Below are 23589 nucleotides of genomic sequence, written 5' to 3' on the forward strand. Positions count from 1 at the left end.
CAAACTAAAAATGTTAAATCAACACAAAAATTTTTTCAGGTCAAAATATTCTCTCTTTAATCCTTATCTACAACATGGTTCCTGGTAAAATATATAAATTAATTTTAAGTACCTCTCTCTCCATCTTTCCTCATTCCCCACCCACTGCTCTCAAAATTCTCTCGCCCCCCTCTCTCTCTCCCTCTCTCTCCCTCTCTCTCCCTCTCTGCCCCCTCCTTATGGCCTCTGTGATTCTCTCTCTGCCTCCCTGGTGTGTACTTTGGTTGCTTTCACTTCTCTCCTGCTCCTCTACCTCCTCTTTTAATTTCCCTTCAACCAGATTTGGAGGTCATCCCAGACCTGGCTCAAGGCCACTGGGCAGCACTGGTTTTTGTGGCTGTTGAGTGGCCAGCACGGTTACTGCGTCTGTCCACACCCAACTGAGAGGTGGATCTACCTCTCCATCGTTCTCAAATTCTGTGCCTTAGAATCTCTTGGTCCAAGAGCTGGCTCTCTCAAAGGAGCACAGGCCCCTCCCAGCCTGCTAAAGGGTTTTCCGGCTGCCCATTGCAACCGGGGGTCCCAGAGACCCTAGCAGCCTATTACCCACACAGGGGGTGCAGGCCTCTTGTCTTGGGGTCATATTGATGCCCTGTGTAACCCTTTTGAGTTCTGTCTCTATGGTCCAGAGTCTCTCTGTTCTATCCCTGCTTTCTGGAACCCCAGAGAAAGCCAACCCTACAAAGGCACAGGCTTGACCTGAAAAGGCTGGTCCTAAGACCAGGTAGCTGGGAAGGCAGACTCTGGGGCCCTCCATGTTCTCTCTCTCTCTCTCTCTCTCTCTCTCTCTCTCTCTCTCTCTCCTTCCTTCTCCTCTCCTTTACAACCTCTCTAGGCTCCTGCTCTGTCCCCCCATCCTTCTTTTCCTGTACTCTGTCTCCCCTTACCGTCTGGTCGTGTCATATTCGCTGTTGGTTGAGTTTTTCAGTACTGAGTCTGAAAGACACACCGGTGTGCTGAAAAACTCATTTCTTCTACTGGTCACAGGACGCTGTTTCCAGGGAAGAAACACACCCTGCCTGTCCAGGACAGGAATTTGCTCTGTCCCCTCTCTGGTGAACATACCTCCCTGGCGTTTGTAGGACGCTACCTGCAGCAGACTGGGACCACTCCTTGGGCCTCCAGCAGAAGGGGATGCCTTTCTGTATGTTGGTGCCCCATGAACCAGTTTGACGACCAACAGTTTATGTATTCCCTTCTCCTTCTTCCAGCTCTCCTATTCCTTATGTCTATCACCTTTCTGCCTGGCATCCTCGCCAGTCTCCCCAATTCTACTTCTCGGGGCGAGAGAATCCTCATCATCTCCTTCTACCTATTTACTCAGTTTCTCATCTATTTTCTTATTGCTATTTAATCTGTCACTATAGGAACCCCCCAGTCTAAGCCTGAGGCTCTCACTCCCTTGACTTGTCTTCTCAAGTCCCTAAAGCAACCAGGACTTTCAGATATAATTACACCAAAGCACCTAAAATTTTTATGAACCACTGCCTGGCCACAATACAAACTAGACAATAATTCTGTTTGGCCAAAACACAGAAACCCTACATTTCAATATTTTAAGAGATTTAAAAAGTTTATTTAAATCTGAGGAGGGTTATAACACAGTTTTCCTTAAGTGATTATACTAATGGTTATGAACTTCAATTTGATAATGTTTTAATGTACCAATTGCTTTTCTCTACCCAGTGTTTGCATTTCTTCAAAACCCAAAGCAAGTTTTTGGTAAACCATTCTCTAACTACATAAAATAACAAAGGTTATTAATGGTTTTATATTTTCTATAAGGTTTATCTGAAAACTTATAAAGCACAATGTGTAAATAGATAATATTAACTTAATTATATTATCATATGTGTATAATTTAGATTCCATGTTCTTTTATAAGACGATGCTGCACATCACTCCTAAGTCAAATAACTGCCATCTTCATGACTTCAGCTGTGTCTACTTACTAAAAATCATCACAATTGGGCCTGTTGACAGCTATGTTCTTTCATTAAAGGAGGGGTAAGCAGGGTCATTGGACCCTCACCTGAGTATTCAGCCATTCTTCTCAGTCACCTGTACATAATTCTGCCCTAATTACATATTATCTCCTACATTTAAAAAGGACTATAGTATATAATCTTGGGAAGGCAAAAAAGAGGGTTTGACCCATGATGTTATAAAAAAAAGTCAACATCCAATGCAAATACTCTCAGGTCACTCATACACCTCAGCAACCCCTCAGTCATCTCTGTGTAAGCTCAGTGAATTCATTAGTTCCCCAGAAAAACTTTAATGTAATCAAACATTGGTTTGACAATAAATGCTTAAAATGGGGTAAGCCTTGCTTAGTATCCCCAGGCTAAGGTCATAATTTAGTCAACTAGTTTAAGGACGTCTAGTAAAAGTTTATCTAAAAATGGGTTTTGCCCAAGCTTTAACTGCATAACACATGATAATTAAAAGTAACAGATTTGTGTAACTAACATTCTTGGATATTTAATAGCCAGACTTTGGGGCCTATACTAATCTGGTCAAAGGGTCTTAAAGGGACAGTTTTTGTTCCTTGCCTTCCTAGGTCAACTAAGTTCCAGGGGACTATGGAACATCTCTCAGAATGTCCTGTTACTGTGATGAGTCACCTGTCCTCTTGTTCAGGGAGGCCATTGAGACCCCACGAGATGGATTTGAACCAGTGTTCAGTCTACTAAGAGGAGGGTCAACACAGACGAAACATTTCCTCCATGCTTCCAAGTGAAGCCAGCTACAGTCAAGCAGGACCTTTGACTTATCTTCACATAGATGGAACTGGTAAAGAAAGGAGCCAGGGGCTCCTCCCGAGCCCATGTGACCCCTGAGAAACAGATCCCCAAATGACCTTAAGAATAAAAATAAATTGTTTTATTTGGGCCAACTGTATGGTCTTAAACACCCAAAAGGAAAGTATAACCAAAAGTTAAAGTGATCAGTATTTCTTTAAGAGTTCAAAGGATTGAACTTCCCAGACATTAGGCTTAAGTCTCTAACTGCCCCCACTCCTCCATCCACGATGTTACAATCAGGGCAATACTGGTCTAGCCCCAGTGCTACTTTTCCTTTGCTGCTCCAAGATATATACCTGTATCTCCCCACCAGTCAAGGATACCTACACTCCAGTTGTTCTCATATCTAGATTAACCCTATACACCTCAGGAGAGGTGCATGATTCTCCACAGAAACAGAAAAAAACGGAGCAAAAAGATCAGCTACTCTAGCAGTGCTGGTGGGAATCAGCCTGGTATCATCTGTAGCCACCACAGCAGGGAGTCTGGGGCATACCTTGCTCTCAGCCCAACACCTCTCTCAGGAGATCCAGGACCTCAAGCAGGAACTTACTACAGCAGTGGAAACAACAGCCCAGTCAATCCAGATATCACAGCAGCAAGTGTCCTCCCTAGCCAAAGTTGCCCTCCAGAACAGGCGAACCCTGGATCCATTAACTGCAGAAAAGGGAGGTACCTGAATTTTCTTGGGCAAGGAATGCTATTATGTCATCCAATCAAATAAGGTTGAACACAACATAAAATACCTCCAACAGGTGGCCAAGGATTTCTTACTTAAAACTTCCCAGCACCAGCAGTCACCCCAATGGGGTATCTTTTCAGGACTGACTCCCTGGCTTCTGCCCTTACTTGGGCCCCTGTTCTCTATTACTCTGGTGCTAACCATTGCTCCCTGCCTCTTCAGATATTTTCAGGGCCGGATACAACAACTAACTCATACCAGCTTTAACCAACTGTTAGTTTCCTTTCCCCCACATGTGTATAAATGCCTGTCCACCACCAAAGGACTTTGTCCAGATGCACAAGCTGGAGACCCCCCACTGCCTGACCAGACCCTGACTCCAGCCTTCCTTTCCCCACATCGACCTTGACCAGCAGGAAGTAGCCATGATGAGAAAATGCTGCCCCCTATCCTATAACACAAAAGGCTGGAATGTTAGAGTCCAGGTCTGCAGAGGACCCTCTCCCAGTGTAAAAAAGCCTCACAAGACAGGCCATGAGGGCCCCCTTGCAAAACAGGAACTGGCCAGACAGCTACATTTAGAGCTGTCTCAGCACAAAGCTGTTCCCAAGATAATTTTGGAAGATAAACAGGTCCCTGCACCCAGACCCAATGATGTAAGAGCTGTCTCAGTTCAAGCTACTTCCCTAGAAACTGTAAAGATTATTTTTGCCACCTTCCACATTCCCCAACCCTCCTATAAGAACTTCCTCAGCCGTCAGAGGGCTGCTGGTTGCCCTTCTCTCCCCAGCTGAGCTGTCAGGCACCAGCAATCCTAATAAACATTGCTTTACTGGAGTCCTATGTTTCCTGTGGCTATTCCCTGCCCAGCTTTTATCTAACAGGGCTGAAGAGGGCTGCTTAGCATCTTTGAGAGTATTTATTGCAGAAAATATGAAAACAAGAAAAGCAGATGTCTCACCAGAGAATCCCAGGGATGGTAATTTATCTCCTTTCTTTTTATACAAACATGGAGAGTGACCCTGAGCACACTGCTTTGTCACGAGCTTTTTTCAGGCTGCTTCTCTTTTGCTAAAGGTCACTTCCCTCAGTTACTAGCCTGCAGGCCAGTAGCATGTTGATCCATGTTGGGAACACTGCCCTCCTCTGCAGGGTGGGCTCCAGCTGCAGGGTCAAGGCCAAACCAACAGCTCCTCTCTTCTGATGGCATCAGTATAAAATAATGGTGCAGATGCAGGAGCCCAGAGTCCTGCAGAGGAAAACCCAGCCAGAGACCATGAGGTAATGAGAGGACAGCAGAGGACATTAGAGTCACCATCCCAGCAGAGTCTACTGGAGAAACAGAGAGGGTGCTGCAGAGAGACTGACCTTGCACTTCTTAAACTAGATTCCTGTCTACCTGAGGTCAGTCTCCTAAGAAAGGTGAATGAGTAAGTGGCTGTAAATGTGCACAGCAGAGCCACAGCGAAGTGCCATGGGCTATGCAGAAAGCCCGCTCACCTGCTAGTTTTCAAAAATTGTATTTGTCAGCTTGTTAGTTTATTTGCTGCTGTTGATTTAGGGTCGAGGTTTGTTTTTTATCTTGACTGCTTTTCCATCCACTTGGGAGGAACCGTCAGTATCTCAGTTATGTCCTGCATCTTTCTTACTCTAGGAAAGCTAGGAATGCAACAGATTCTATGAGCCAATTGTCTGGCCCGAAGAACAAACTGTGCTCTGATTCTTCTATAATTTCAGGGTCACACATCCTATGAGTAGTACCACATAACTGTGATGCAGAAGTCTGTGGACACGGGTCAGCACAAAGATGACTGACACATAGTTACTACCTCCTCCAAGCAAATCATACCTTCCACCAAGACATCTACACATGCACGCACAGGCATGTGCACACACACACAGATATACCACGGGCAGCTATTGGTACCATCTGACTTCCAGCTCGAAAAGTTTCTTCCTGAGGACTTTTAAGCTTGTGAATTCTGCTGAATCTAGGGCTACTTAAAAATAAGAATCCTAAGGTTTAGTGTCAACTCCTGAGGAAAAAATACATCAAGTCAAGTGGAGCTATAAATTAATCCACTGTGACTAGCTGGGTGCTGGGCAGTGTGTAGGATGGTCTTGGGTCATATGTAGATGGTCTTTCTATACAACAGTCACATTGATTTTGACAGTGTGGGAAAAGTATAAATGGTAATTTAAACCTTAGATTGTAAGGATTAAAGTGCAATTTAAATATTTTTAAATGTTAAAAAATGAAAGAGATAAGTAAATTTCAAAAGTAGATATAGAATGACAAATGGAAATAAAACATAAAAGGTGAATTAAAAAAACACAAAGTAAATTTAAAACAACCCACTCAGTAGAACAGGTGGCACAGAGGTATAGGAAAACCACCTAAGTGCAGCCCAATGGCTGAGGCTGGAAGTCAGGATCTGTCCAGAAGTGCACCCGGCACTCCAGGCAGCATGCAGGCCTTCTCCAGCACCTCATAGGCCCCTGGCATCTTTGCCTGTGCCTTCCTAATTGCTAGGAACAGTCCTCAGCCCACCATAGCACACAAGCTCATCCACTCTGGGCTGATGAGACTGTCCCTGGTTAAGAACCACCAGACTCTGGTCTAAGAATGCCTGTTCTCAACGAGAATTCAACTCTTTAAATTGATAAAACACTCTTCCTTCATACAGATCCTAAATCTTTCATGCAGTCTTCTTCTTATCTCATTTTCAGTGAAGCTAAAACTCATTTGTTTCAAAAGAAGCAACATATACATACAAATCTAGCACATGAGACCCTGTCTCAAGAAAAGAAAGAAAAAAAACTTCACATCCATTTTCCAGCAGTTAATCATAAAATTAAAGCGAAAGGTCCTCCAATCAAGTTTCTGACTCACCATCTCTGCTAATGATGTGTTTCTGTTTTTTTTTTTTTTTTTTTTTTAAGAAAGCATCCCTTCCAACAAATCCCCGTGCAGATTCAGAAAGAAAGCATCCCTTCCAACAAATCCCCGTGCAGACAGAACTCCCTGTGGGTTCCAAGCAGGATGTAGGTTTTCTGAATAAAACAGCTTCTGTCTGGCCAACTTGTGCTTCCCACCTGTGTTCTATGATGTTTGGCCACATTAGATGGTGGAACTGCACAGGGTTCAGAAGCACTGTTGAGAGGCTGGTGACCCTGGTCTGAAGGAGAGGCAAGGCAGATGTGTAAAAGCTGCTGAAGAGACCGCAGAGTCTGCAGTCGGGGATCTAAAGAACCAGGAAGCCTTTTAAACTTTAAGATGTTCTCTTTTTCAGTTATTCTATAATATGACAGGGGTGTGACAACATGTGAGTCCTTTATGATAGTGACTCAGACATAGTGAGGTTCTTTAAAAAATAACACACATTTCTCTAGGGCATCTGACAAGATACCAGGTACCCCAAGTCACCCCAACTCACTGTGGCTATGAGCCAGTGCTACTGATTAATATAGTATGAAAAAGGGCTTATTTTAGGTTTGTAATAATCTTCAATATCATAGGCTCAGGTATTTTAACATACCAATGGACTAAAGCAGAAAATCATTATCTTAACATATATGAAAAGATATTTAATGAAGACTTACACCTATCTATGATTTTTAATTTTTTTCTGTAAAAATTCAGAATTTAAGCAAACTTCTTAACTTGATAAAAACTGCAAATGCTTTCAATAAATATTTGACTTACTGGAAAACTTTTAAGTGTATTCTCTTTAGGAATGGAAGAAAGAGGGCTGGAGGATGGCTCTGCAACTAAGAGCACAGACTTGTAGAGGATCTGAGTTTGGTTCCCAGCACCCATGTCAGATGGTTCATGATCACCTGTAACTCCAGTTCCAGGGGTATCTGATGCCTCTGGCCTCCATAGACACTTGTACTCCATTCCCTGTGCACACCCCCACACACACACACATCATTTAAAAATAAATCTTTTATTAAAGATTTTTTTCTTTGATGTACATGAGTTTGCTTGCATGTATGTATGAGCACTGCATGAGTGCCTTGTGCCCATAGAGGACAGAAGAAGGTATCAGATGCCCTGGAACTGGAGTTACATGTACCTGTGAGCCAATATTTGGGTACTGGGAACTGAACCCAGGTCCTCTACAAGAGATGCTAGTGTTCTTAACCACTGAGCCATCTCTCCAGTCCCTCAAAATAAATCTTAAAAAACAAAAAAGAATGGAAGTGAGATAAAGAGGCCCTGACTAATGCTGAAAAGAAAGAAGCAATTAGGTCTAAGCATTAGAAGGCAAAAGTAAAACTATCACTTTTCAGATAATGATCTAATATGAGAAAAATGACCAGTACCAACAGATACTCCATTAGAGTATGGATGAACCAGTCTTTCAGCTCCCAAATCAACTTAAAACGAAACATAACAAGACCACATTTCAGCACTAACCAAATATAAATATACAAAACATGAAAAATATGAAAGATCTAGAAATTAAATTAGTAAAAACTCTCTAAGACCCCAATAGGGAATTTCTTACTAAAATCTCAAAGACAGGACTGATGAGATAGCTCATTGGGTGAAGCACTTGCCACCACTTGATGATCCTGAGCTTGATCCTGAGACCCACATGGCAGAAGGAGAGAGCTGACTCCAGCAAGTTGTCCTCTGATTTCCACATGTGTGCCATGGTACTTGGGGGGGGCACATGATAAATATAATGGTTTTTTTATATTAAAAGGCATGCCAGATGTGGTGATGCATGCCTTTTAATTGTAGTATTTGGGAGGCAGAGGCAGGCAGATTTCTGTGAGATGGAGGTGAGCCTGGTCTACCATAAGGAGTTCCAGGCCAGCTGGGGTTACAGGAGACACTGTTTCAAAGAAAAAAAAAAAAGAGGAGAGACATTCCTATGCTAAGTGAAGCCCCATAATTTTAAGATTCATATATGACAATTAAAATTCTATAAGGAACAAAGGAGTTTTCCCAAATTGGGGGAAAACTAGCTAATTATTTAGAGAAAAAAGAAGTAGGGCTTTGCTATCGATGCACGAGCAGTAACAGGTACCAATACACAAGGTTACACTCTGAAGTTAAGAGACATATGTGGACATGTTCTCATGCAGCAGGATGTGAAGTTTTTAACTAATGTCCCCAAAGATCATTTTTTTTTTGCATCAAAGTTAATAATGTCTGCTCAATGAAGGGGACCATGATCTAAGCTGACAGAGATGAGAGAAGATACCTGCCACCTAGAGGCAGCAAGGCTCTAGAACCTCTTCACTGCTGGTGGGAATAAAGATGAGGCAGTCACTCTAGACAGCAAGCTGGCAGTGTTGGAAGAACACGGTTTCCCAGGAGTAGTGCCTTCAGTTATAAGAACCCCAAGAAAGAAATCTGAAATACATCCATAGGTGACATGTATAGAGTTGTTTGTATGCAGTTTCCCTCTTCATGCCAACATATATGTACCCTATCACTCAGCCATCCTGTTAAGAATATACATGTATAATGTTATATATAATGCATATCTATATATCCCATATGTATTTTCATAATCTCATCCACAGCCATGAGGGTCATATACATGTTTTTAAATCATGTTGTTTATATGAAGTAACACTGTAAGGAGGTGGGACCAGTCTAAGAGCTCATCTCTGGGGAATAGATAACCCAGTGCACATTGGAATGCTAGCAGAGCTAGGATGAACCAAACATGATTCAGAGCCAAGATAGTAAGGAAAAGAATGATATAGAAAGATGCAAATTAAAAATAATGCCCAAACACCACTGAAGTAAAACCCCACAAATAAAAGAACATGTATCAGCCCAGTTATCTATAGTGGGGAGGGGAATGAGGACAGAAATGAAGTAAAAGGAATGAAAAAGAAGATTCTCACAGACCAGTTAATGAAATACAATATGCCACACATAAATTGAGTGTGAAGAATGAACAGAGAGAGGGAAGGGAGGACGTGTGGGGAGTATGGTAGGAAGGGAGGAAGGAAGAGGGAGAAATGGAGGGAGGGCCGACCAAAACCCACACTGCCAAGTTTTCGGCTCATGGTGTTCCCAGGCATGGCCACATGGGATGTTATGTGTGGTGGGCAGGCTGAGTTGAGGCTGGCCAACTAGCCTGGTAGCCACCTCCCAGGACCCCTGTGTCAACCCTGGTCCCCAGGGACAAATGACCCTGCAGAAACATCCCTTGGACTGAGGGACTGACTGCCTGGAGGGGGAAGAAAAGCACCTTGAAAAGTAAACCAATTCTAGAAGCCCTTGTTCTGACAGATAATCACAAAGTTCAATCTAGTCCTCCCAGAGAGATGGTCTTCCTAAAACCAATTTCCAAAATGATTAAGTAACAGCCTACTCCAAAGACTAAGGCCATGATGCAAAATACAAATACCTGCTACTTATTGTGATGGGAAATCTGATTTGACTGCTGGGTCTGGGAAGAGCTACAACAAAGGTGTCAGCAATAATTGAGTTCTCACAAAGTTAACGGATGAGAGGTATAGTAGATGCCCTCTGGGCCAGGAGTTCGGAGCCTGGATAGTCCCTACAGTTGAGCCTGCCGCTCGTAACCAGGTAGCTTAGGATAGCCACTTAGCATCTCAGACTGTTTGCTCATTCTGTAAAAGACAAACCCAGATGATACCCAAGGCCTCATTTAGATGTAACATGATACTATCTTTCAGAAGCAATTTTATTATTTTCTGCAGAGTTTATGATTTTTGACTTAGTATTGTATTGCTCCACATCTTTTAAAAATAGAACCAAACCTTGTGAACTTCTAGGAAATGATTTTTTTACATTTCTGTCTTATAAAGACCACAAAAAAAAAAAAAAACCAGTAAAATATTTTAGAATGCTTGTGATGACTGCTAGGTCACTGTTCCTACACCTCACAGAGACCCAACACGGGTCTAGCAGTTTGTCATTTTCTTTTCTTGATCTCACTGGCCTTGGACCACAGTCTTGCCATGACTATCCTCTCTCTGAGAAACACTCTCCCTCTGACCTCCTGTCAAATGTGATTTTTCAATGAGACACACTGCCCAGTTTGTAACTGCAACTCCCACTCACTCTGTGCTTCCTCTTTTAACATCTCCTATTAATGCTGCTGTTTCTCCAACCTTGTCCCTGCTTGCATCCTTGACAGACTGTCAACTCCTCACTAGCAGGGAGCTGGGTCTCCATTGCCCAATGGTACCTTCCAAGTACTCAGAACAATGCTTTGTACATAGCAGTCATTCCCTAGATATCTACTAGATAAAGGGGTGGATACAAAGGAATGGGTCATCACAGTTACAACATACTCATTCAGCTCTGCACTCCACTGTACAGCTCCAGGGCTCGTAAGTGCCCCCCCCCACACACTTTTATGTACTTAGCTCTTAAAAAGCAAAGAAACCACATAATCTGGGAGTGAACAAAAAACTTTAAAAGATGATGACTCTACATGGTAAAATGCTGTCAAGGTTAGACATAAGGGACTACTTATTTCTACAAGGACCTGGACCACCATGAATTTCCTCCTCCCATATCCATATTCAATTTGAAAAAAGACAGAACAGGGCTAGAGAGATGGCTCAGCAAGTAAGTGCACTGACTACTCTTACAGAGGACCCGGGTTTGATTCCCAGCATCCACATGGTGGCTAACAACCATCAGTAACTCCAGTTCCAGGGGATCCAATGCCCTCTTCTGACCTCTATGGGCACTGCATGACACAGGTGTACTCACACACATACAGGTAATATACTCATACACATAAAATAAAAATATATAAAAATATTTTAAAAAGAGGGGGCTGGAGAGATGGCTCAATGGTGAAGAACACTGACTGTTCTTGCAGAAAACCAGGGTTTGAATCCCAACACCCACATGGCAGCTAACAAATGTTGGTAACTCCAGTCCCAGGGGATCCAACAGCCTCTTCTGACCTCCACAGGCACTGCACGACACAGGTGCACTTACCCGCATGCAGGCAATACACACGTACACATAAAATAAAAATAATAAATAAAATTTTTAAAAAGTTAAAAAAATATTAAAAAAGAAAAAAGACAAAACTAGGCATGGTGGCTCACACTTGTACTCCCAGCACTTGGGAGAATGAGGCTGACGGATCACTTAGAGTTCAAGGCCAGCCTAAGATACACAATGAGCTCTGGGCTACTGAATGAAACTCCATCTCAGAACAAAACAAAACCCTACAAAAACAAAAGGGGTGGGGGCTAATATGATTGAAAATTATTTACATTCCAGAAAATCTTGTAACAAACATTATTATTCCAGGGAAAAATGACAGACATGGATGAGAGAAAAATACAATATATTTAAAGGTTAATAGGATCTCTGAAGTAGAAAACCCGGTTCAATGCATTTAAAGATCTAATATAAGAGAATATCCTTAAAATAACAGAGACTTTAAGTCAAAAGAGCACACTCTGCTTTTAGGGACAAAGGGGGCAAAGAAATCAACTATGAGAGAAGCCCTGGGTAAATAACTAAATTTCTAGTTTCCCAAAATAATTTTTTAGCAGAAAAAGTTATCTACAAGGAAGGGAAAGTCAGTCAAAATGTTCAACTGTACTTTAAATATTAAAGATAAACAATTTCTTCCAAATTCCAAGGGGGAAAAAGGATCCTGTTTGAAATTCAGTCACTAGATAGTGTAGAACATGAAAAACAAAACAAAACAAAAAACCCCAAAACCTCAGAAATTTGCCATTCGTGAGCTTTCTGTTAAAAATCTCAGTAATGTAGTCAGTGCAGGGAACAAAAGTTGCAGGAGTTGCAAACCCATGGGGACATGACACATGCAGGTAATAAAGAATGCAGTGTAGAGGAGGAACTAACAACCAGTCAGAACTTCACTACAAGCCAGCCTGCCCTTCATATTGCCATGTGCTGGCAATTCTAAACAATGCAAATGACAAAATACTCCTCCCTGACCTCTCAGTCTCCACTAAGCCCCTTGATCTATCTGTAACTTGTTATCCCCAACAGGAAAGTCACACAGAAAGCATTACTATTGGGTGCTGAAATAATTTAAATATAAAACTCATAAACAATTGACCAGAATATAACATACACCTTGACTAGAAGAAAATAAGAAGATAATTAATCAGAACCAAGGCTAGATTATAGAGTAGAATGTAAATATTGGGGCTGAGAAGATGGTTCAGCAGTTAAGAGCATTTGCTGCTCTTGCAGAGAAGCTCAGTTTGGTTCCCAGAATCCACCTGGCAGCTCACAATCATCTATGACTCCAGTTCCAGGGGATGCAACACCCTTCTCTGGTCTCCTCAGGCACAGATGCTGGCACAACATTCATATGTATAAAATAAAACTAAATAAATCCTTTAAGCCAACAGGATGGTCTAATATGAAAACAGTAAGGACAGGCTAAGTTATCCATGGTTAGAATTAAGTTGTAAATCTCAGTGACTTAACAAGAGTTCATTTCTCACTGTATTGCAGACCCAGCTGGTCCTCAGGGCAGAGCCATTCATTTTCTGACTTTGCACACTGTAGCACTGAGCATGTGACCTGTATGAACATGAGCGTCCATGCTGAACCAGGCAGGAGGAGGACAGGGACCTGGCGATTCAATCAATGCCTCTCTCCTTAAATGGCAATGGATATTTCTGCTTACAGTATGTGGCTCAAGCAAGTCAGAAAGTACTATCTAACTTGAAAAGATGGAGAAGGATGATTCTCCTGTATCCCAGAAGGGAAGTGAAATGCGTGAACAGTAACAGCTCTACCACAGAAACAACTGGAAAAGACACAAAGCCTAATCCAGTAAGTTCTTTATCATATCTCTTTATAGGAAGGAAAAATAGTTTCTTACTACAGAAAAATATTTATCAAAGTGCAGTAAGTCTTTCTCATCCAGTTGTTTTTTTCTCTAAGTTCAAGAAAAGTAAACCTGGTTTTTGAAATTTAAGAGTTTAATATGCCGGGCGTGGTGGCAGACACCTTTAATCCCAGCACTTGGGAGGCAGAGGCAGGTGGATCTCTGTGAGTTCAAGGCCAGCCTAGTCTACATAGTGAGTTCCAGGACAGCTGGGGCTACAGGGAGACCCTGTCTCAAAAAGACCAAAAAAAAAAAAAGTTTAACGTGCACCATATAATTCTACTTTTCTAGAGCATCTTCTGTAGTCTATGACTGCAGCTTGACTGTACGTTTATGAAAGCCCCTCATCTATCCACCCATCCATCTTCTCGTGCTTAGACAGATGTCCCCTTAATGATAATGAGACCTTTAAAAAATTCATTTTTACTTTTCTATGTTGTTTGGATTCCTCTAAATGTACATGCAGAATTCTTATAGTAAAATCATGAGAAACTGAATGAATGAGAAATAAGTGCTGGGCTTTTAACACTGAGCACTGAGACTATTGACTGCTGGCAAAGCTGAACAAGTTTTTAATTACTACAGCAAGGAAAAGGGTATTAAAGTGGAGAAACTGATAAGTTGGCTGAAGTTGCAAACTGTGTTTAGACAGCTCACAAGAACCACAAAAGCTTCAGGCCAGGTAGCCGGAACTGGTTACATGCAGGACATGCTCTTCAGTTTTACCAAGTTTTTTTTTTCTTTTAATTTCTTATTCAGAATAATTGTTGCTATAGATCTGAGTCACCTCAGCTCATTCCTCTCAAACATGCAGTTGCTTAATAAGTATAGTAGAGCTGCTTTTATGGATATAGAACTGGGTTTTCCTCTTATAAAAACATGGACATCATAATACACAAATGTAATTTCATAAAGGAAAAAAATGGTGACTTCTAATCAGAGCCAACTTATCCACCAGGCACCAAAGTATCAATGCTGAGGGCTCACAATACTTAAGGGAAGACTATGAAAAACATTTTTTTTTTACCTTTCACAATCAGAAAAGAAAATGAACATTAGGTGAGTGAAATATTTGGCTAATAATATACATATGTTTATCTTTACATTTTAAAATCTTTACATCATAAATCTTTGCATTATAAAGTTTAATTTTTATATTGTTTTATAGACGAAGAGCTCATAAGGGCAAAAATGGCTGCAGTCCAAAAGAGTCACAATGTGACCCTGCTTCTAGTATTTCCAAATCACAAATTCAGTGGCAGATGGAAAACATTACTTGCTTTGTAGGAAAATGTGCTTTAAAATTGCACTTTGAAATTTAAGGACAGAGCATGACTACTGAGAGACAAAGTTCCAAGGTGCCCTGTCGTTTCACTAGAATGCAGAGATGACAGATATAAACTCAGCGTCTACATTGCTGGCTGGTTCATGACCAAGAGTTCTCTCACATGTTCACACTGCTTCTTTCCAGGCAATTTGCAAAAGATATTAAGGATTGTTTTACACAGAAGTTATATCATGTGGATAGAAAGTTTTCCTTTCTCAAAATAGGGAAAAGAAACTGCTTAATTATATCAATTTCCACTGACTGCTCTCCAAATTTTAGAAATTATTTTAAAAATCCCTCTGATCTTTATTTTAATCTCCAAAATAAAATATATAAATATGTAAACTGATATCCAAATTAAAGAAAACAAGCTGGCTCTGTAATCCCTTGACATGATCTTTGCTGCTGATTCTTGGGCAATGAAAATTAAAGAGTTAGTTTAAGAAGCTGTAATTACATTATAAACTATAAAATAACTACAATACACTTGTCTTCCCTATCAGTCTTAAACCTTCTAAAAGAGGATAAGATCAGGAGTAAGACTTGGAACACAGTTAACGTCAAACTTCAAAAGCCCATTTCCTTGTTGGAGTTCAGCTGAGTGACTCGGGGATAAGACTACAGTGGAGGGGTGGGAAGGTCAAATAAATTTGCCAAATTTCTTCAATGCTATGACTAGACACCAGTCCGAAAAATGAAACATTCAGTTCTCTTATCAGCAGCCTAGGAAGAAAGAATCTCTTTCTCTCTCTCTCTCTCTCTCTCTCTCTCTCTCTCTCTCTCTAGGGTCTTAATTTACATAACCAGGTTGTCCTTCAACTCAAGATATTCTTGCCTCAACCTCCTGAGTACAGGAATTAGAGGCATGCTCTACCACACTTGGCAAGGTAGGCATTTTAATTGCTTACATTCTCAAAGCTGGAAAGGACAGTGATATGGTGAGTGATAATTAAGAATCAATTTCAAGACAGCCTGAGAGGGTGGGTTTTGACCTCCATTGGTATAGCGGCTCTGATCTCTGGCCTCCCTCTAGCCTCCTTCTGGCATAGAGGCTGAGAATGCAGGGGACTGCCTGAGAGCCCCTGTCTCCACATGATGGTAAAATTTTGGCAATGGTCTCTAAGTTTCCACATGTGACAACTGAGGATCCTCTAACAACATTCTGTATGCCAGTGGATAATCTCTCTGCATCTTAGGAACTAGCAAGGCAAGGAGAGAATTCAAGATCACTCACCAGCTCCCATCTGACAGTGGGGAAGTTAAGCTTACTGCAAGTTTTCATGTGACTTCCCAGAACACCACAGAGAGCTGAGCTCTCAGATTTCCAATTTATAATCAATGAAAGGATTTACAGTGACTGCATTTGGATTAAGCAGTCCTACACAGTTGTATGTATTTGTAGTACATGTGCTTAAAAAATAAATAAGAAATTACAAACCCTTCTATTCAGGCTTCTTAAGTACACAAAGATAAAATAGAAACCTATGATTTGTTCAAGGGCCAAGGCCACAGCTAAGACCCCACCCCCAACTCCTAGTAATCCTCAATTGTTGTAAAAGTATGTGTACCTGAAGGAAAACAGTATCTCAGAAACTATGCCAAGACAATAAATCATGAAATCTGGAGAAGGAAAAAAAAAAAAGAATCAATTTCAGCTGGGCATGGTGGCACTTGTCTTTAATCTCAGCACTTGGGAGACAGAGGCTGGTGGATCTCTGTGAGTTCAAGGCCAGCCAGGTCTACACAGCGAATTCCAGGCCAGCTGGGAATATAGGCAGACCCTGATCCCTTGCTCCCCCCACCAAAAAAATCAATTTCGAAAGACTGATAAAATGATAATAACAAGATTTACTTTGTTTTGAGATAAATGTAACAGCCTACTGTTTGATTAAAAAACAATTACGGAAGTACAGGATGTTCTCAACCTGACTTAAATGCAGTCCAGGAGGAAGGGTTCAGATGCTTTAACTGACTGCAAATGCAATATGACTCTAATCTCCAAGTAAAAAAAAAAAACAAACACCCAAGAGCAATCTTGGTTCCATTAACACCTACATTCAGAATCAGGAAAAAGGAAGATGAAAGTCTCACAGAATCCACATTAACCAGACAGACCACTTTCAAATCAATGACCAATTGCACATTATATGGACAGAGATGTGAGCAAGGCCTAAAAGTGCCCCAAGACACACACTGTCTCACAGCAGAGGCATATGGCACATAGTTCAGGGAGATAAGAGGCCTGGGATGCAGGACTGATCTCTCTTATTCACAGATACTACCCTGCATGATGTCTGTCTGACAGATAGTGGCTCCTAAAAGTGTATTTTAAGAGTTTAGTACTTTTTTTAAAGGAACCACTTCTGCAGGGTTGCAATTTATGCAGTAGCTGCAGTCCTCTACTCTCACGCAGCACAAACCTGATGAAGGCTTAACCACAGTGAAGAAGTCCACTTAACTTTGGAATTCTGTGATTCTTCATAGGTTTTTGCTTTTCCAGGATTTGCAGCATCTCAAATTTTGTACCTAAAGTGACTTCAGTAATAATTTTCATCACTAATTCATACATGCTTCATTTCATGTAAAATGTGTCAACAACATATATTAATCCAGCAAATGTTCACTGAGGCCTACTATGTGGCCAGGCATTTTTTTAGGTACTAATGATAGAGATATGGGCATATTTAGCTAATATAAGTTGTTTCAGGATCATCTCAAACAGCCCAGGCCTGAACACCAACTATTCAGCCAAATTCATGTATTACCAATAAAGGAAATAAAGCCCAGGGAACTTGCTTACTCTGCCTCTTAGCTAGTGAGAGAGCTCAGTTAGTCATGGGATGATCTGCAGGTGCCAGTGCACACCTGTAGCTACAAAGCAGCCTGAGTTAACAATTGGGTGCATGTTATGAAAGGATCTCAGCAACAGTACAGGCTCAAAATTCATATATAGCCAATTCCCTTGTTAACAGTTTCAAAAATGAAATTTTTTTTCCAGAATGCTGGGATTAAATACATGCTGTTCTTCTACATTTTAACCAAGAATTTCTCATAAAAGATATAGATGTATTCAAAGTATGTATGTGATAAACTGGAAAAAAAAAGTTTAACGAAACAGAAACCACTTATCTTTCCAATATGTTACCCTGTTTTATTTTAAAACTGGTTAGCAACCACAACATTGATTTTGTATTCTGAGAACAAGCAGCGGTTTGCCTAGCACAGTTCTAGTGTGTATCAGCTGGCTGGTTTCTACTCTCCATTCACTCATCAGCTAACATCATCTTCTTGGAGAAGCCCTCTGGGTCTCTTCCGGGAAAAAAAAAAGTTTAACGAAACAGAAACCACTTATCTTTCCAATATGTTACCCTGTTTTATTTTAAAACTGGTTAGCAACCACAACATTGATTTTGTATTCTGAGAACAAGCAGCGGTTTGCCTAGCACAGTTCTAGTGTGTATCAGCTGGCTGGTTTCTACTCTCCATTCACTCATCAGCTAACATCATCTTCTTGGAGAAGCCCTCTGGGTCTCTTCCAAGCATTATCAGCCATGCTCTTCTTGGAGGACATGAAATGAGGGGCAAATCAGGAGAGAGTGGGAAGTGCCCCTGAGATGCTTTTCCATGCCACGCACTGAAGACCCATATTGGAACAGAAACCCCAGAGCCCAAGAGAGGAAGGGCCCTCCTACCCTTGACCTATTTCCTAGGCACCCAGAACTTCCTGGCATATGGAGAATGCTCAATAAGTGATTGTTGAAATAAATCCTTTAGGGAGCTGATGAAAATGCTGACCCTGAAAACAAATAAAAGAGTACATCCATCAGAGGCTCTGCTTAGCAGACAATGGACTAAATTTGGCTTACATATGTGTTTTGTTTGGCCTATGCAGTTCAAAAAAGCTACATAGACAACACTTGAAACTTGGGAGGATTCACAAAAACCCTATTTGTGAGTCTATTTGTCAGCTCCCTGCAGTCATCCTCATGCTCGTTACCCCCCCACCCCCTGCCCCGGTGCCATCCACTCCCCGCATGCACGTGAAAACTCAGCTGCCCGGTCCCTTCACCATCCAAGAACTCCCTGAAGCCAACAGGAATATGATATGTGCATCCTTCATGAAATAATGGGAGAAAATTCCAAAGAGCATCAGTCCAATGTTTGGCAGATACAACTTTGGTCAGCCAGGGAAGAGGGTACAGCAAAGGACCCCCTTTGAGACTAGGGTTGTAGTGCAGTGGTAGTGTGTGTATCTAGCATGCATGAGGCCCTCAGTCCAATCCCCAGCACTGGAACACAAACAAAATAACTTCAAAAAAAAAAAGGCCCCTTCTCACTCTAGGCAGCACCTACACTCACAAGTATCTGTGCTCTTGTCGCAGGGGTAAAAGGCTGCCTTAGAGAGTTCCTTTTTACTCCCTCGTGGGATGACATGAGAAAAGGGTGAAATCATAGGAAATAAGGGCCAGAATTAGAACATTTTCTTTTTCCTTGTATCCTTTGGCCTCAAATAACACCATTCTGCACAGGTGGGTTTTCAATAAACTTGGGAGCAACAGTGTGGAAAATGTTTCAAATGCTGTTGGTCTCAAAAGCCAGCTGTTGACATAAAATGTGTTTCCTTACCATGGACACATCTTCCCCCAAACCCAATTGTTCCAATCAAAATCTCAGCATATTTTCAAAATAGAAGCTGATTCTAAAATTTATAAGGAAATGTGAGGAACCGAATAGCCAAAATAATTTTGAAAAAAAAGAACAAAGTTGGAGGAATTTACTACCTCATTTCAAGATTTTATACTAAAGCTCCAAAAATTACGACAGTAGGTATGAGTGAAAAGATAGACATCAATGGAATAAACTGAAGCCCAGAAACAGATCCTTACCAATGTGGACAAGTGGCTTTTGACAAAAGTACAAAATAATTTGGTAAAGAAAGAATAGCACTGAAACAATCGGCTGTCCGTGATCACACACACGCAGGAGAGAACTTCAGCCCATGCTTCATCGCAAGTATAACAAGCAACTCAAATGGCACAGACCCAGATGAAAAAACTGGAACTGGAACTTCTAAAAGAAAACTCAGACAAAATACTTCTAAACTTAGCTTAGGAAGTTGTACGGAAAGGACAAAGCATCAGCCAGGCCTTTAATCCCACCACTCAGGAGACAGAGGCAGGAGGCTCTCTGTGAGTTTGAGGTCAACCTAGTCTAGATAGCGAGTTCTAGGCCAGCTGGGGCTACAAAGAGACCCTGTCTCAGAAAAGAAAAAACAAAGGAAGGAAGGAAGAACAAACAAAGCATTCAGAGCATTATCTATATACTAAATGTTAGTCAAGCCATAGAACTTCCATGCTTTGAGAGGTGTGTTAATAAGATGAAAAGACACACTACAGGAGCTGGAGATACAGCTCAGTGACTGAATGCTTGCATAGCATGCACAGGGGCCCAGGTTCTATCCCCAGTGTCAGAAAAGCAAAAAATAAAACAAGGCAAGCCAGTCTGGGAGAAAATATTTGCAAATCTTATCTATATTTATATACACCTTATAAAGGACTTATATACAATACATGCCAATAATTTTCAAAGCCTAATAGAAAAACAACCCAAGTTTAAAAATGGGCAAAAATGTAGGGCAGATACTTCAGTGAAGAGGATACCTGGATGGCAAATAGATGCACAAAAAGGCACTCAATACCCATCAGGGAACTGCAAAGTAAAGCCATAACACAGCACCACTCTACTCATATGCCAGTTACAGAAGGACATGGTCATATACATAGAGGTGGAGTACTGGTTGCCAGGAGCTGAGGGAAAGGGAAATGGGGAGACTGTTCAGCATGTAGCCTCAGCTAAGATCAAGAGGTCTTTGACACCTGCTGTACAACATGTACAGTCGATGGTGATGTACCTGTGTAGGCTCCATGCTGCATTCAAACTACACTGAAAAAGATGGTCACAATTAAGAAGAGTGACATCCAATTTTGGCAAGGTCATGGAGCACATCGAGCTCTTACCCATTGCTGGGGGGGATCATCAAATGGGAATGTGACTTTGAAAAAGACAGTTTGGCACAGTCCTTTAGCAAGTTAAATATAGACCAGGTATTTGATCTACCATGGCTCTTCTAGATATTCACCACAGAGAAGGGGAGCCTGTGTCCACACAAAGGCACACACACAAAGCCTCTCAGCAGATTCACTAGTAATAGTTTCAACACAATTCCCAATTCTCTCAAGAAGTGAATGAGCAAACAAAGTATAGTACATCTGTACAAAAAATAGTGCTATGTGATAAAAATGAATGAAATACTACATACTTCAGCTTGGATGAATCTAAAAACAATTATGCTGAGTAAAAGAACAGGAAAAAAAAGAGTGTTATAGGACTTCATTTATGTGAAATTCTAGGCAAGGAAAATAATGTCAAGTAACAGAAAGGAGATTGATGTTTAACTAGGAATAGGGTGCCACGGAGAAGGGCCATTTTGAAGATGATAGTATAATCATTAAGGTGTATAAATGTGTCAAAATTTACCAATATTGCTGTTTTTTGAGACACGGTCTCACATAGCTCCAGCTGGCCTTAAACATCCTGTGTAGCTGGGATTCACCTTGAACTCCTGATCCTTCTGCTTCTACCCTCTAAGTACTGGAATTACACTCCATACCCAGCATAACTTACCAAATGTTACCTGGGTTACTTCATGCCAATCATATTTCAAAAAAGCTGACTTTGCTTAAAAGCACTCAAGTTTGTCATTCTCTTCTTGTCACTGAGTTAGAGCCTCTTTCCTAGACTCTCCCACGGCACCTCATCCTGGCCTCAGTACAGTGTTCATCACTGTGGAAAATTTTAATCTGAATATTTGTGTAGGTTGAGCCTGCAAAACTGCTGATGTCTTACTGTTTCTGATCTGAAGAAATGGCAGTTTCCCTGGCTTACCCTCAGTCTTGCCTGCTAGCTGCACCTGACAGTGAGTGCTTAGAGGTCTGCAGGGGCATCTGGCCTCACTCTGTGGCTGAAGGAAGGAGCTGTACTCTGGAGGGGCTCTCCCTAACTGCTGGATCTTCACAAGCCACTGGGTAAAGGGCTTGTGGGCCCTTCCTTACAGCCACATCCCTTTCACCCATGGGGAATCACTCAAAACCCACTACTGTAGAGTCTCCTTTTTTGGCATAGTTCTAAAATTTCCCACTTGAAAAGTACCTTTCAAAGCAGTAGAAACACACCCAGAGGCCTCTGGAAGCAGAGGGTGTAGCTTTGAAAATGTAAAAAGTATTAAAAATTTAAAGTAGTCATAAATCAGAACAAAACTCTGATTCCTGATGGCTCTCAGAGGAAAATTTCCAGAGGCCACAGCACTTCCGAATAATATCATGTGCTCTGGCTTTAGCCTTGGCTGCTTTTCCCTTGGAACAACAAAAAGAATCATGCCAGCTATTAAAGACAGTCTTGTTATATAATGCAGTTAATCGTGCATATGCTTCCCTGTGGGATTTGACCCAAGTTTCACAGTGGTCTATTTTATTTAGCATTGATAGTTTTATTCGTTTCTTATTAAAGAGATCTTTCTACAAAATTAACTGTTCCCTCAGCCTTGGCTTGAGAAAGAAGAATGTCTGAATTAAAAATGTGTGCAACAGATGAACCTCAGTTACAGAGAACATTGCTGAAGTTCTTCATAGAGGCAGGTGTCAAGCATGCTAGTAAGTTCTTCAGGTTTTCCTTCAGATTTTTCAGTTTTGCCTTCCTCATAGGCAGAACAGAAAAAAAAAAAAAAGCAGAGATCTATGAATACTTGTCAGAGTCTAAGGATGTTTTTGCCATGCTTGTTCATTTCCAAGGATCTGTGCTTTTATTAATGGAAAAACCAAAGCCGAGAAGGAGGTGCAGGGAGGAAGCAGAGGGGATACAGCACTGATACACAGTGTATGGCACCGATACGCAGTGTATGGCACTGATACACAGTATATGGCACCGATACGCAGTGTATGGCACTGATACACAGTGTGTGGCACTGATACATGGTGTGTTGCACTGATACACAGTATATGGCACTGATACACCTCTTCTGTGGATGGGGTCCCTGGCACCCTGACACTGAAGGATCTGAAGTCAGAAAGAGATCTATTGGACATCCTTTTTGTCCTTCCTTGGAGCTGTGATTTTCTTTTACCAGGAAGGGGCTGACAAAGAGCTGTGTAAAACAGTTCCTCATGGCCCAGTACTGTCATTCTGCATCCCAGGCTAGCCAGCCCCGTATTTCCTCTCCTAGCTACTGGGTAGATAAGAAAAGAGAAGCAAGATTGAGTAATCTCCTTCTCTACTGTGTGACTAATAAAATAAATGCTCTGCTTCAAGCATAGAAATAGTTTCTAGTATAGTCCCTTCTGGTTTCAGAGCACTTTGACGTAAGTGTGCTCTCTGCTTGAACCGTTTTAAAACGAGGATAAGGAAAGGCAAAGAAACACTTATACTCTCAAAGTCATATCACGAGATAGGAATCATCATTTTTTTATATATATAAAGGAGTCATTTGTATTAGGAGACACTGACATGCCCCAAATCACTAACTAGCAAGTGATTAAGACTGATTTCAAGTCTAGGTCTGTCTGGCTGAAAGTCCATGTTCTTTCAAATGAGTCTCTGCTCTGCTAAGTCTGCTGATTAGACGAATGTGGAAAAATCTCAAGAGAAAAAAGGAAGATCAGGCAGTCATTTCAGACTAGCTTGAGTATAATCCTCAAATTATGCAGATACATAGAGATACCTGCTGAATGGCTGACCTGAAGGCAGTGTAGAAGGAATCTTGCAGGGAAGGACACTATGTGACCTGGAGGGCCGAGATGGTTCTCATATGCTTCCATAATTCTCTCTGCAACTATA

General features: G+C 41.4%; 1 protein-coding gene across 1 annotated transcript in view; it reads right to left on the reverse strand.

Moving 5' to 3' along the window:
- The window catches only part of LOC103733287 (death domain-containing protein CRADD), a 27738-nt gene extending 4149 nt beyond the window's left edge, over positions 1–23589 (reverse strand). The window contains exon 1 of the mRNA XM_029563103.1: positions 23474–23589. Within this exon, the coding sequence (XP_029418963.1) occupies positions 23474–23570 (97 nt within the window). The 5' untranslated portion in view covers positions 23571–23589. The remainder of the gene's footprint in view (positions 1–23473) is intronic.

Source organism: Nannospalax galili, unplaced genomic scaffold, assembly GCF_000622305.1.
Source record: "Nannospalax galili isolate Female #2095 unplaced genomic scaffold, S.galili_v1.0 scaffold734, whole genome shotgun sequence".
Lineage (NCBI taxonomy): Eukaryota > Metazoa > Chordata > Mammalia > Rodentia > Spalacidae > Nannospalax > Nannospalax galili.